Source organism: Mustela nivalis (genome assembly GCF_964662115.1).
Source record: "Mustela nivalis genome assembly, chromosome: 3".
NCBI classification, from domain to species: Eukaryota; Metazoa; Chordata; class Mammalia; order Carnivora; family Mustelidae; genus Mustela; species Mustela nivalis.
Window position 1 is genome coordinate 101,885,725 of NC_139022.1, and position 16,043 is coordinate 101,901,767.

Consider the following 16,043-nt stretch of genomic DNA (forward strand, 5'->3'; position numbering starts at 1 on the left):
AAAAAAAGAAAGAAAGGAAGGAAGAATGTACTATATACAGGTACTGACATGGAAGAGCTCTAAACTATAGTATTAACCAGAAAAGGAAAGAATAATTCATATAGCATAATGCCATTTATGAACAAAACACCAAATATGCACAGAAAAAAATTTGACAGTTGGTTAAGTCCGGAAAGTGGGTTCTTTACTCTGTATAGTTCCATACTCTTTGATGCTCTTCGGAGAATGTATTCATGAATAAACTGTGTACTTTTCTTCATCTTTATACTATAAGCTTAGGTCATTCATCCATTCATATTGTTAATCCCACCCACCCTCCCCCCGCCAAATTGCACCATCTCCAAGTTGTCCTCATTTCAAAAAATAGCACCATCATTCACATAACTGCTCTAGTCAAAACATTTGAATCATTCTTTTTTTTTTTTAAGATTTTATTTATGTATTTGACAGAGAGAGATCACAAGTAGATGGAGAGGCAGGCAGAGAGAGAGAGAGAGAGGGAAGCAGACTCCCTGCTGAGCAGAGAGCCTATGCGGGACTCGATCCCAGGGACCTGAGATCATGACCCAAGCTGAAGGCAGCGGCTTAACCCACTGAGCTACCAAGGCTCCCCCATTTGAATCATTCTTGACCTGACTCTTTTCTCTCATAGCCTAAATCCTATTAAACAGTAAATCCTGTAGGCTCTACTTCAAAATACTACCATCTCCAGTGCTGCCACCCTAGCCCCAGCCCCAGGTGTCACTACCTCTTACATCTTCGGTTCCAACAGCTCCTAACTGGTCTCCTTGCCTCCATTCTTGCCCCCACTATATCTATTCTGCATAGCAGCCTGACGATCTCTCAAAAACACAACCAGGATTACACCACAATCTCCCATGGCTTCCCATCACACTTGGAATGAAACACCTAGTCCTTTCTGGGACTCACACCATGGCCTGCCTCCTGGACTTACTCCCGGTTCCTTTGCCATCACTGTTCCTCCAAACATACTGGCCTCCCTGCTGGTCTTCAACACCCCCTGCACACTCCCACTTAATGACTTCTGCACCTGTGACTGCCACCCCAAAAACCATTACTCTAGGGCTTGGAGGACATAGTAAGAGCAGAGCAAGGCTCCAAATCTGTTAAATATAAGTCTTCCTTTCACAACAAAAAAATATATCATTTGAAACACACTGGGTTATCATTTTAAAAATCAAAACTAAGGTCAATCAGGGGCGCCTAGGTGGCTCAGTGGTTTAAGCCTCTGCCTTTGGCTCAGGTCATGATCTCAGGATCCTGGGATCGAGCCCTGCATCGGGCTCTCTGCTCAGCAGGGATCCTGCTTCCCCCCTCTCTCTCTGCCTGCCTCTCTGCCTACTTGTGATCTCTATCAAATAAATAAATAAAATCTTAAAAAAAAAAAAAAAAAAACTAAGGTCAGTCAGAAATTTAACTTTGTTAACCACTTTGTTATGAGCTTCATACTGGAATCTCTCCCTTGGCTAGCTTTTTAAAATGCAATGGCCTTGACAGGAGAACAAAGTCACCTTCAAGAGTTCCTTTCCCCAACAGTTCACTGGTAATTACTATTCCTCCCTGGCCCACTCTCATTTCATCAATTCATGAGGCTTGATATCATTACTTAGTATGTGATCATTAACATCAGTATGACCAGAATTAGGAAATCCAGTCTGGGGCTTCTGCCCAGTGGGATGCTGTCGGCATTACAAAACCAGAAATGGGAAATTCAGTCTCCTAAGAACCACCATCCTAAGCCCTGGCATCCTGTAACTGAGCAGTCAAATGCATCTGAAGTTAAAGCAAATAGAAGCAAAATAATCTCCAAATGAGGACAAATGGAGAAACTATACTGAATACTGTTCATGTAATCATCAAAAGTTTTATGGGACAGGGACGCCTGGGTGGCTCAGTTGGTTAAGCAGCTGCCTTCAGCTCAGGTCATGATCCCAGCGTCCTGGGATCAAGTCCCACATCGGGCTCCTTGCTCGGCAGGGAGCCTGCTTCTCCCTCTGCCTGTGCCTCCATTCTGTCTGCCTGTGCTCGCTCTCTCTCCCTCTCTCTCTGATAAATAAAATCTTTAAAAAAAAAAAAAAAGAAAAGAAAAAGAAAAAAAATGTTTTATGGAACAAAATAAAGGGGAAAATCCCAGACATAAAACACTGTCCAGGGGCACCTGAGTGGCTCAGTGGGTTTAAAGCCTCGGCCTTCTGCTCAGGTCATGATCTCAGGGTCCTGGGATAGAGCCCTCCATCGGGCTCTCTGCTCGGCAGGGAGCCTGCTTCCTCCTCTCTCTCTGCCTGCCTCTCTGCCTAAGTGTGATCTCTGACAAATAAATAAACAAACAAACAAATAAATAAATTTATTTATTTATTTTAAAAAGCATTGTCCAACAAAAAACATCTAAATATACATCTTAGCAAAGAAAATGTACCAGTGGTCAATAAGCACATGAAAATATGCTCACCGTCATTAGTGAACAGGGAAATGAACATTTAAACCAAGATTAACAACTTCACAACCACTAGGATGGCTGCAATAAAAAAGGCAGACAATGACAAGCACTGGTGATAATGTAGAGAAACTGGAACCCTTATACAAAGCTAATGGGAATTTAAAAGGATGTTCTGCACTGTGGAAAACAGTTTGTCAGGTTTTTTAAAAAAATTAGACCTAAGTTTACCATAGAATCTAGCAATTCTACTCCTACATAAGAAATGAAATAAGAAATGAAAACCTATGTCCACACAAAGACATGTACACAAATCTTCATTATAGCATTATTCATAAGAGCCAAAAATGAGAACCCAAATGTTCATCAAATGGTGAATGGATAAAGAAAGTATGATTTACAAAATGGAATACTCTTCAACAATAAAAAGGAATAAACCACTGATACAAGCTACAGCATGGATTAATCTAAAAACACTCTGCTAACTGAAAGAAGCCAGATGCACAAAAACACATATAGTATGATTCCATTTGGCCTAAATTTTCACAGAAGAAAAATCTACAGAGACAGGAAAAAGTAGATTAGTTGTTGTCTGAGGCTTAAGGTAAGAATAAAAAGTGCCTTTTTGGGGTGACAGAAATGTTCTAAAACTGGAATGGACTGATAATAGTAAACTAACTACAAATTAATAAATTATACACTTAAAACTGGTGAATTTTCTAATTCAATAAAGCTTTTAAAACAAAAACAATTACCCCAAAATAGGCTGACCTACAACAAATGGCTATTTTAAAAGGAATAACCAGAGGGGAACCTGGGTGACACAGTCAGTTAAGCCTCTGACTCTTGGTTTCTGCTCAGGTCATGATCTCAGGGTTGTGAGATCAAGCCCCTTTTGGGCTCCATGCTCAATGTGGAGTCTACTTGAGATTCTCTCTCCTTCTCCCTGTCCCTCCTGCTTGTGCTCCCTCACTCTCTCTAAAATAAATGAATAAATATTTAAAGAAAGAAATAACCATAAACATCATGTTCATGACCAGCACTCATGATAAATTGATAGGTCAATTCCAACTCTCAGTGATCATTCTGTGGGGGTGAAAAATGAAGAGCAGAAAAAGAGCTTTTTATTATTTAAAGGAGAAAGAATAGTATTTCTTAATTATAGTTCTTGGTAAGGAAGCCCAACAAATAAGATATTCAACCATAAAAACGAATGAAATTCTGGCACACACTACAACATGGATGAACCTTGAAGACATTATGCTAAGTGAAATAAATCAGACACCAAAGGACAAATACTGTATCATTCCACTAATATAAGGTACTCAGAGTAGTCAAATTCATAGAAAAAGAAAGTAAAACAGAGGCTACTAGGTATTGGAGGAAGGGGAAAATAAGAGTTATTGTTTAATGGGTATAAAGTTTCAGTTCGGGATAATGAAAAAGTTCTGGAAAGCAATAGCACTGCTGGTTATACAACACTGTGAATTTACTGAACACCCAGGAAGTGCGCACCTACAGAAGATTAAAGTGTCTGTCTGTACTTCATGACAAACAAACAAACAAACAACAACAACAAAAAAAAACCTCAACAAAAAAGAATCAAACAACCCAATTAAAAAATGGGCAAAAGACCTGAACAGATACCTCATCAAAGATAATGCAAAGTGGGCAAATAATACACATGAAAAGATGCTCCACATTGTGTTATTAGGGAGCCAAATTTCAAAAACAATGAAACAAACCCTACATGTCTGTTATGGTTAAATCCAAAACACTGACAACACCAAATTCTGGTGAGGACACAGAGCAACAGGAGCTCTCCTTACTTTACTACTGGGAAGACAAATGGTCCAACACTTTGGAAGTGATATTTGAAAGACAGTTTAGCAGTTTCTTTCTTTCTTTCTTTCTTTCTTTCTTTCTTTCTTTTTAATTTTATTTAGTTGAGAGATAGCACACATGCACAAGAGAAAGAGAGAGAGAGAGAGAATGAGAGAGTGAGAACGTGAGCATGCATGAGTGGACAGGAGGGGCAGCGGGAGACAGAGAAGCAGCCTCTCCACTGAGCTGGGAGCCCCATGCAGGATTCAATCCCATGACCCTGAGATCATGACCCAAGCTGAAGGCAGATGCTTAATTGTCACCCAGGTGCCCCAGGTTAGCAGTTTCTTACAAACTGGACACACTCTTACCATATGATCCAGCAGTTGTGTTCCCAGGTATTTCAAAGCAAATGAGTTGAAAACCTACAGACAAATGTGTCTATCAGCTTTATTCAAAACAGCCCAAATTTGGAAGCAACCAAGATGCCCTTCAATAAATAAATGGATACATTCACATGGTACATCCAAACAAAGGAATATTTGTCAATGACAAAGGAAATAAGCAATCAAGCCACAAAAAGACATGAAGGAATCTTAAATGCATATTGCTAAATGAAAGAAGCCAATCTGAAAAGGCTAAACACCCTATGATTCCAAGCACAATATATGACATTTTGGAAAAGGCAAAACTAGGGAAACAGTAAAAAGAGCAGTGGTTGCCAAAAATAGGGGCACAGGAATGAGTAAGTGAACAAAGGGGATTTTTAGGGCAGTGGAACTATTCTGTATGATGTTGCAATGGCCAATACACATTATTAAACATTTATCAAAACATACAGAATATATAACACAAAGAGTGAACCCTAATGTGAGCCATGGACATCAGTTAATATTACTATATCACTGCTGTAACAAATGCACCACACTAATGCAAGATGTCAATAATTATGAGAAATAGAGGGGCATCTGAGTGGCTCAGCCAGTTAAGCTTCTGCCTTCAGCTCTGGTCATAACCTGAGATGCACTCCTGCTTCGAGCTTTCTGCTCAGTGGCCAAGTCTGCTTCTCTCTCTCCCCTGCCCCTGCTCATGCTCTCTCTTGCTCTCTCTCTCTCAAATATATAAACCCTTTTAAAAATAGTAATAATAATGGGGAAATAGAGAAGAACAGGTATATAGTGTTATATGGGAACGCACTATACTTTCCACTGAACTGTTCTATAAACCTAAAACTGCCATAAAAATATAGTCTCTTAATTATAAGAGGGACCTTAAACCTTCATCAGCAGGTTGAGAACTATCGATTAGATGCAATTTATTCAACCCAGTAGAGAAGAGAATGGATTAACGTGGAAGAACTTTTTTATAGTCAATGTTATATAAAAACTACAAAATTATATTTGGATATAATTTATTGTTGTTTATATTTGTATGAGTAATATTCCAAATGTCAATATTACAAATTACAACCATTTAAAAATATTTAGGAAATGCCTTCTTTCTTCATTTGCAAGATGCTAAAGCAAAGCAAAGGAACTGGGAAAACCTCTTGGCTACCTAACTCCATATCCATTTGTCCTATTAGGATTTTGTAAGTAATATAATTATTTCTAAACAAAGCAGGTTGGCAGTGAACATCCTCTGGGAGGCCATTCGAATGAAGGGCTCATCTTGCTAATGCAAAAAGCCTATGCCAAATCTCAAGAACTACAAAAGTGTGACATGATTTCAAGCATAAAACTTTAACCAAAAGTAATAAATTCAAAACAGAAAAAATAATAATAAAGCATGCAACTCCCGATTTTTTTTTTAACTCGTTTCAACGAGCAAAGAGGATAAACCATTCATCTTACATCAAATCAGACCAGGGAACAGGTTTCTGGCCTTCCTGTTAGATGCTTTATTACCCAACTAAAAGAGAATCACTTCCAGTTATAAAATAAATAAGTCATAGGAGGTAATGTACAGCATATTGACTACAGTTAATAATATTGTAGCATATGTTTGAAAGTTGCTGAGAGTGGATCTTAAAAGTTCTCATCATAAGAAAAAAAATTTTAACTGTATGGGACAGATGTTAACTAGAGTATTGTGGTGATCATTCACATCTATAAATGCAGAATCATGTTGTACCCCTGAAACTAATACAAAGTTATATATCAATGATACATCAATTTAAAATTTTTAATTAAAAAAAGAAATTAATGCTATAAAACTACATTTTAAAAATCATTTTTAAAAAGAATCACTGATAATCACTCAGTGCATATCCAAAGCGAAACTCTACTGTTATATAAAACCAAGAGATAGCCAGACACCCTCATTTGCCATTCTAGTCTATCTTTAATCTTATGATGGAAAGGAACACAAAACTCCAAAGCACAATACAAAATACTAGCTATTCTTTGCCTACCCAGGTCTCAGAATCTGAAAAACCAATGGCACAATATTTTTACTTAACCTAGCACCTGCTGCATGCTTCTCCTTTCTTGGGTGTAAATCTATGAAGAATTTGCATCTTCACTACCACTGTAGTTACTGAAGGCAAAGAAGAGACATGTTCAAGAGAAGGCCCTACTGTCTATTGCCAGGTTCAAAACCTGGTTACACAACTTCCTAGCTATGTGAACTTAGATAAGTTATTCAACTCTAAGATGCAAAAAAGTAAGAGGTTTCATCTCAAAGGATGGTGATAAGGATGAATGAGACAATGTAGACACTTGGCAAAGTGACATGTACTTGGTAAGTGCCCTAAAAAACTGCCATAAAAATATAGTCTCTTAACTATAAGAGGGACCTTATAAACAAAAAAGGGACCTAATTATAAGTGGGACCTAATAAACAAAGGCACATCATCTCCAAAGATTCTCATAAATACTACAGGCTCAACAACATAAGTATAAATGCATTTGCTTCATTTTGTATGTCACCCATCAGGGCAAGACCCCAAAGTAAGGCTTTACGGAGCAGCACATACCCTGCTCAAGTTGACTGAAAGTTCACAGATAGAAGGGGCTAGATTCTTCATTTTATCTTGGTATCCTCTGTATCCATCACAGTACCATGAACCAAAACTAATCTACTTCCTGCCCATGGATTTGAAACACAAAGGCATACCTGGGTTTCTCCTAGCTCTGGGACACTGTTCCATCTTTGGGATCTCACCCCTAGTTAAACCCCCTGAAAAAAAGCAGTTTATGGATTCAAAGTTCTACCTGAAATTCCAATGATAAACCATGAGAGACTGTGGACTCTGAAAAACAAACTGAGGATTTTGGAGGGAAGAGGTGTGGGGGTTCGGTGAGCATAGTGGTGGGTATTAAGGGGGGTACGTATTGCATGGAGCACTGGGTGTGGCGCATAAACAATGAATCTTGGAACACTGAAAAAATAAAATAAAATTTAAAAAAAAATTCTATTCCTAAAGTTGGTCACCCTACTTAGGAGGAAACTACTAAAACTGTACCTGTGATATTCGAAATAGGCAAATCTATAAAGATTGAAAATACACTAGTGGTTGACAAGGGCTGGCAATAGAGGCAGGGGGAGCTGGAGAAAATGGGGAATGACTGCCAGTGGGAATTAAATTTCCCACTGGGGTGATGATGAAAATGTTCCGAGTGAACATTTGGGGTGATGAAAATGTTCCGAGACTGTGGGGATTACTGCACAATTCTATGAATGTACTAAAAACCTCTGAATTGGATTCTATAAGTGAGTGAACTATATGGAAGGGTTAATTATACCTTAAAAGAATTGATATTTTTAAATTTTGAATTTTCACCCCAACCCTCCCACCTTAGACTATGAAAATAAGGGTATCCATTTTATCTCAGAAAGCAGACGCCAAATATACAGGAACAAATCCATAAGCCAACTATCAAGAAGGAAAGAAAGAGTTCCTGAAATCCCATACCACTCCTCAAAACCAACAGCCTAATTCACTTTCACTTCTGTGAAACCACATTTGGTTTGCCACAGGGTCCATGAGACCAGCCATGAAGTCCAAAGCATTCTGCGAGCTTCTTCTGCAAGGCAAGAGAGAGGCAGCCAGCCCTGCCACTGAAGGGGTATGTTAATATATCAAGAAGGTTGAAAATTTAAGTTACCAAAATGTTATTAGGAACAAGAAGTATGTTGGAAGACTTACTTTTTTTTTTTTCTTTTTAATTTGTGGGACTTTTTTGGCATAACCACATTATACAAACAGGATTACCAGGATTCTTCCCCCCCAGTGGTTAATACATACACACCTGTGTAAATTATGAAGAAGACATAAGCCTAATTCCCTGCACCCAAACCAAAAAATATACCTCTGCTCTTACTGACTTTTGCTCTGAGTCTTGATAACCTTGAATCCTGGAAGATGATTATAGTTACCAGCAAGTGAGCAGTGCTATGCACCAGGGTCCAAGCTAAGTGCTTCTTTACAACCAATGATTTGTTTAGTCCTCACAACACAAGATCAGGGTGGCTACTACCATTTTACATAGGAGGAGCTCAGGTTCAGTGATTTGTCGAGTCAACCAGTAAGTGATGGGATTAAGCTTTGAACTAAAGAAATGTAAAAACTTAACTCCACATGTCTGAATTTCATTGAAGCTGCTATCCTCTCTACAGAAAAATAGAAAGTCTTGAACATACAAAATCCTCCTGACTGAAACACTGATTCATCAGGGTACAGAACAATCCTGGGCATATGAACACCCACAGAAAAGACCTGGACAAATCAGGACAGAAAAAACTGACAAAGAGTTACCAAGGTAGGTCACAAATACTTTACTGTTTCTCTTCTATGTATCCAGAGGAGAGTCTTAGACTCCAGGGAAAAACTTGAAGGGTGTTATTTATCAGATCCTCAAGGGGATTCAAGAGACAACTGACCTCAACAACAGTTTTGCTTCAGGGTTAAGTGCACAGACTTTGGAATCAGACAACCTGGGTTTAAATACACCTAACTGCTTTGTCACCTTGGGCAGGTAACTGACCTTTCTGATCTTCCGTTTCTTCATGCATAAAATAAAAGTAGTAATAACAATGATCAAGCTGAACTTTGGCAATCCCAAGAGGCTAATTTTATTGCCTCAAATTAACACACGAAGGAAACAATATAAAACCATAAAATTTTATAGCTGGCTAAGACTATAAATCATCTAAACCAGGGTTATTTATATAATTACGTATTTATTTTGTGTAATTAGTTTTAAAAACACTGACTTTACATTTTCAGTATTAAGAAAGATGAACAGAAGAAAAAAACAATAGTACACAAATCCTAAGATAGTAATACACACTGTAGCAAGCACCTAATGATAATGGAATGCCTGAAATCTGGGAAAGAGTGATCAATCAACTCCACCCTTTCCACTGAAGAGGTCACACATTATCTATTCAAGTATTAGTTGCAAAGAGCATAGTTAATACATACAACTGGATATACAGAGATTAGAACAATAAGTTCCTTACTAGGCTCTCCCCCAAGTTACAGGGCTGCTCCATTCCATTAGACAACTTAAATAACTCTTAAACCCTATCGCTGCATTATTTCCTCCTACCCAAGAAATTCTTACTCCTGGCAAAAAAAAAAAAAAAAAGACTAGCGACAAATAAATTTCCAGTCACACAAATGCACCCTACGCATACTCAAGACAGACATACAAGTGCAGTTTCCAAAATCTAGCAGGCTTGGTCCAGAGGGTCCTTTGTGGGTAAGCAGGATGGGAAAGGATTACGAGCTCTGTATTAGCAGGAACTCCAACTCTGGCTCAGACCATGCAGGGGCTCAAAACTAGGCCCCACTGCTGGAGCTGTGTGGCTCTGGACTAGCGACACCACCAAGCCTATGTTCTCATTTGTAAAATGAATAACATGAGATAATTCACTGGCAAGGAGTCAGTCTCTGTAGCCACAGGAGAACAGAATATTCACTGCTCCATGGTCAGAGCCCAGGGCAGCACCCAGCACACAGCAGACACTCCATATGTTTGCTGAAAAAAGCAGAAGCCCACTTAAACCCAGCCTGAGATTCAGTCAAAATGCATGGGCCCAATCTATGAGGGGGCTCCTAACTTACTCCAAACCCAGGGTGGAGTGTTCCCTGAACCAAGGAATGTCACAGAGAAAGGAAGAGTTATTCATAGGCTTCAGATCAACAGAGACCCTGCCTCTGAGGAACCTCCTCACACCACAATTTCATGTGTATTTTACCCCAAAAAACTGGCAATTGCTGTCTTGGGCTTCCACTATCTCCCTTTTCATTTTTAGACGCAACAGGATCCAAAAAATGACATCTCAGGCCCTTGATTTCTGAAAGTCTCCTTTCAAGAGGCCTGGGAAGAATTTTCACAGGTAGGACCCCGCACAGTCAGGGCATCCTGTCTTAGCTGAAAGGTATGGCCTATTAAGAAATCCATCACACAGGCAGGAAAAGTAAAGTCAAAGACAATTCCGCTATCTTCCTTCACGTCATTCCTGATTCTCAAAACTAAAAGATGGACCGAACTATTTTTAAACGGGCAGATTGACAAGGCACCAAAAACGACCTCACAATCCAAGGAGCTCATCCCTAGAAGACTCTTGTTTGCCCAGGAGAAACTCTGGCTCTGCAAAAGTCAAGAGAAAATCATACACAGTATGCAAATCTCGTTTCTTCGCCCCGCTCCGCCCCGCCCCCTTCCCCACCAAAAGGAAATAATTAAAAATGGTTTTACAAAAGGCTCCAGAACCTTGAAGGATGAGCTTAAACTTCTACTTTCTGAGTGAGGCCAGAGGACATTCCCTTAAAACCTTTGAGTTTTCAAGGGTAATAGGAGAGGTAAAAGAGCGAGGGAGCGGGAGAGGGAGAGAGTCAGGATATGTTCTATTTTTAAACCCTCGCCCACGGTTTAGAGTAAAGGAACACTCTGATGCTGTACTCCCACCGCTGTCACCTTCTGCTAAACACAAGAATCACAACCTGCACACGTACACGGCCCTGGGTCACCGGCGGCCGCTACCGCCCGGAACCGCGAGCTCACCAACCATTCCACCCAGCCCTTCCTTGGCAGCGCCAGTGCCTTTCGGAGAACCCGGCGGCCCCGGGCGGGCTGGCAGACTGAGAGCAAAGCAATCCCGAGCCGCCTTCTCCTGAGGGGAGGTAGCGCCCCCTTGGCAGGGCACGTTCTGCTTCCGCGGCTGGGTACCCAAGGGTGAGCGAGTGTTCACCCAAGGGAGCCGGCGTGATGGACGCGACGGCATTTCCCAACCGGGTGCAGCGCGCCAGGCACAGGCGTCCGGCTGCTGGGACACCTGTGTGCCGCGCACACCCAGCCGCCGCGCCCCAGAGCCCCGCTCGCCCTCGGTCACCTCCCGGCCAGCCCAGAACGCCAACGGCCGGGGGGCCGGTGCCCTTCCTCGTCGACTGCTGCTGGCTCGCCCATCCTACGAACCCTTCTCGCCCCACTGTAAGCTTCTACCGCCGGTCCTCAGTGCACCCAGGGCGGAACGGCAGCCGCCGGCGCGCGGACGCCCAGGGCCGAGAGCCGCCCGACGGCCCTGACGCGTCAGGGCCCCGTCCCCGCCGGACTCGGGACACTCACTCTTGAGCGCGCTGATGAGTGACTTCCCGTCCTTGATGAGCTCCTTGATGAATTTGTTGGTCTTGTCCAGCTCCGCTTCGTGAGACTTAAGCGTCTCTCGGAAGTGCGGGCTGTCGAGGCAGCAGTCGCTGAATTCAAGCGCGGGGAGCCCCATAGTGCTCGCGTCGCCCAGCCGGGGGGCGCGCCTCCCCCAGCGCCCGGGAGGCCCGCAGCCCCGAGCACGCACGCGGCGGGACCCCGACCGGGACCCCCCACGCCCGCCGGCTCCACAGGTGTGGCGCCGGCTCGCCCTCCGCGCTGTGTCCGCCGGCGCGCACGACTCCCGACCGGAGTGGGGACCCGGCCGAGGGGCGGCTGCTCCGGCGGCGCGCCACGGAGCGGCCGGCGGGCAGGAAACGCAGCGACGGACCCGCAGCGGGGCCGGGAAGCGAGCAAGCAGGCGAGCGAGTGCAGCCGCCGCCTCCCCGCCTCCTTCTCCTGATAGCTCTCCAGCAGCCTCGAGCGCCCTCTCACAGCAGCCTCAGCAGCCCCGCCGGCGTCCGGGCCGCTCGAACCTGCTAGTGGTGACCTAATCCAAGTCGGACCAATCAGCACGCCCGCCTCAGCCCGACCCCCCTGCCTCCCGGGGACTCCCGGCCCTTCCGTGGCCTTGATCCAATCAGCGGGGCATGGAGGCGGGGCATGGGGCGAGGGGCGGGTCCACGCCATCGCCTAGGTCTGCAACACAAGCTCCGCCCCCTCCCGCCCGCACGGTGTTGCAGACCGGGTGCTAAAGGGAAGATCGCTGCGGTGCTTGGGCCTTTCCCACTCCGGATCTTGTTGACTTACTGTGGCCCGAATTCGAACCCGAAGTGGTGCTTCTGCAGGTCTGGGAAACAGAGAACCCTAAATATGCCTAGCATGAAAAAACTGGGAATTAGGGTTGCAGTTCCCTTCAGCCCGCCCTGCAACGGCTGGGCAATGGAGCTTTCCATTCAAAATGCAGCTCCCTACCCTGGGAGAACCTCGAGCGCACCGAACCACCATGTCAACTCTAAACACACGCTCCTTATTCCAGTCAAGCAGAAATTATTTGCATTTTTGAATTACCAGCTTCTCTTGTCTGCAGTCTTCTCGCCCCCCACAGTCTGTCCCCCTCATGGCCACTCCTGCTCAAAATCCGCCCACCGCTGCCCCCAGCCGAAGGATCTAACATCCTTAGGAGATTTCAGCCGCCTGTTGTTTTCCTGCTGGGCATCTAGCACAATTTTACATAATTACGTCCTGCCTGTTGTCCTTCAATACGTTGTGAGCTTTCCGAGGGCACAGACCACTGCAGTTTTCTTGTACGCTGCTGCATTCACAACACCTAGACCAGCGGCTTGCATTCAGTAACAAAAATTTAGAGCTCACCACGTGCTGTGAGTGATATTCGTACTCCGGTGACTGACAAATATTTGTGGAATAAATGAATAAATCTTACCCCACCTCCTACCCCGAGGTCGCTGCCCTGTTGTCCCTCTTCCACCACTGGAATCAACCAAGCCCCTCACTTTAGTGCACTTGTCACGGTGGTTCCCACAGTGCCTAGTGCTGAACTGTGAACTCCTGGAGGATAAAGACTGTCCCTGAATGAATTTTTGTATGTCCAGGAACTAGCGGCTCTCCTTCAGTTAAGGTTTTCCTGTTTGTTTTTTTGAAATAGGTCTGCTGTGTGCAGGCGCTAAACTAGATGACGGGGATACTAAGATGAAGAACAGAATGAACTTAACTGCTGCTGGTCGGTGGGAGAGACGGGAGAAAAGCAATATAGCGCTGCTCGGTGAGACAGAAGTCCTCAGTGCTGGGAAACACAGGGAAAAGTTGCCAACTCAGGAGCCAGAGAAGACATCTATGTTGAGAAATAAATTGATTGGTTTATTGAATGTAGAAATGAATGAATGAGTGTGATCTGTTTGGTGTTGTAGCTACATATTTAGACTTGAGAGCGGGCCCAAACAGCTATGGGATAGATAATTAAAACCCTGAAAATAGTTGCTCCTCACTTGCCAAGGATGAGAAAGATGTACTTAATGCTGTATTTTGAGCACTTAAAAGGTAGGTGTTCTGGTTCTCTATGGATACGTAAGAAATCACACTGGAACTTAACGTCTAAAATAACAATCTGTTTTCTTTCATGACCTCTATGGGTCAGGAATCTGGGGGAGTTTAGCTGGGTAGTTCCATCTTAGAGTGTCTCCTCTTTTCTCAGTCAGATGGTGACAGGCATCGGAGCAAGGGTGGTTGGCTGAGCTGCTCCCTGTCCTTGGATGGGCCTAGGGCTTCTCCACATGCTCTCTGTGTGCCTGACTTTGGACTTCCTCACTCCATGGCAGTCTCAGGACTCTAGTGTGAATGCCCCATCTCACAAGGGGAAAGCTGCACCACCCTTTATGGCCTAACCTTAGAAGTCACAATTTTCTACCACTGTCAATAACTACAAGCAAGTCACAATCTCTCACAGATTCAAAGAGAAAGAAATGAGACTATGCCTCAAGGTGGGGAAGTGAGATACTGTGAGATACTGTTACAGCCATGTCTTAAAAAAACAATCTGCCACAAAGGCACTGACACATGATATTCAACAAATGTTAAATGAATGAAACAAAATGGGGGCCACAATGATTGATCTTCTCCTATTGCAGAATATCGGGCAACTGTGTATAAAATAAAATAAATTTATTAATAATGATAATATTCGCTATCATTTGTCAAGCACTTAGTTTGTGCCAGACACTATGCTAAATTATTTATATACATTTAATATGTACCTGGTAATATTGGTACTATGATAATCCCCATTTTTCAGATGAGAAATTGAGATCCAGAATTGTAACTTAAACCAGGTTACCTAGCTGAGAGGAGTGTGTGACACATATACACATACACCTTAATATGCCCATTTGCAGATAAATATGTGTGGATAACATTTCATTTCTCATTAATTTCAAAAAACACCTCCCACGCTTCAGGCAACATTATCAGAAAAAGAGAATTAGAATGCAGTAGTATTTAGTACAAAATTGGCACATGGAAGGTGCAGTTCTTTCTCTCTTCCTAGAAAATAAGCTCCGTAAAGTTGAGGCTTTTACGTTGTCTGCTGCTATAGCCCCAGCTCAGAACAGCAATGGATACTTCAGAGCCGCACAATGCCAATAGAAGGGACACAGGTTTAATAAGGAAGAAACAGCAACATGTGTGACAATAAAGGTGGTAGCTATGAAGGCAAATAAAACAAAAATCACTTTCATAGGAACTATAGAAATAATTTAGGCAAAATAACTTGGTCTAAATTCTTAGGAAGATGTCTGAATTCCTTCCAATTAGTCAAACAATTGACAAAAGTACTGATACTTTCGGTATCAGTATAGTCTGAATCTGTAACTTCTGACTTCAGTTGTCCAATTTATTTTACACCTGCCATACAATGACCTTCCACTTAGAAAATTGGAGAGCCTTCTCATAGATGTCTCTCTGAGCCCACATAAGCAGAGATGAGCAGAGGCCACTCATTCATGGCTCCTGAACACAAACTGAAGAACAGGGCTGGTCCACGATGAAGGTTCTTAGGTCCTCATGCAACTAAAGACCAGAAATAGATGTAGCTTCTGGGTACTTGAATGATGATGTTAGCACAAGATTTCTCTCCATCCCATGAGTTCACCTTCCTCTATGGTGCCTTCATTCTCAGTTTCTCTCTGCTCCTCCAAACATATATCAAGCAATATTAGCAGTAACAGTGGGGATCCCCCCTCCACCCCAGCAAGAATTAAAGCAGAAATTACAAGACTGAAACCGGAGGTTCAACAGTCCCACTCCTAAAACATAAAGCACTGGGGAAGAGTTGTTTCCCCCAAAGGATAGACAAAGGGGCTGTGAACAGGAAAAGAGGGAATTAATGCTGAATAGGCAGAAGCAATAATAAGCAGTATATCTGACCAGTCACCTAACCTCTTCAAAAGGAATGCTCCTTCTGCTACATTTCCATGGTTTTGTAATCCTAGTTAGCACGTACTCATTCTTTTTTATATTTGCTACCACGTGTTGCTTTTACATAGTGACTTTGCCTTTGTATCATTACCAGATAAGACATCAGTTTTCTGGTTTTAAAACAATGACTTGGGAATTATGTTATAAATATTCTATGTCTCAATTGTGGTGATGGCTAC

At 42.8% G+C, this 16,043-nt stretch overlaps 1 protein-coding gene and 1 long non-coding RNA gene across 5 annotated transcripts in view; one reads left to right on the forward strand and one right to left on the reverse strand.

Annotated features, from left to right (window-relative positions):
• The window catches only part of ARHGAP26 (Rho GTPase activating protein 26), a 445,382-nt gene extending 432,966 nt beyond the window's left edge, over positions 1–12,416 (reverse strand). For 3 of the 4 annotated variants that reach the window (XM_082725249.1, XM_082725248.1, XM_082725250.1), the window contains exon 1: positions 11,857–12,413. In XM_082725249.1, the coding sequence (XP_082581375.1) occupies positions 11,857–12,010 (154 nt within the window). In that variant the 5' untranslated portion in view covers positions 12,011–12,413. Of the gene's footprint in view, positions 1–11,856 lie in introns of all 4 variants that reach the window. The other variant, XM_082725247.1, reaches the window with a different exon arrangement.
• Positions 12,417–12,571: 155 nt separating this feature from the next.
• Positions 12,572–13,772, forward strand: LOC309862016. The gene is made up of 2 exons (XR_014310284.1): positions 12,572–12,722; positions 13,541–13,772. It is a non-coding gene; the product is annotated as an uncharacterized lncRNA (long non-coding RNA).
• Positions 13,773–16,043: the final 2,271 nt, after the last annotated feature.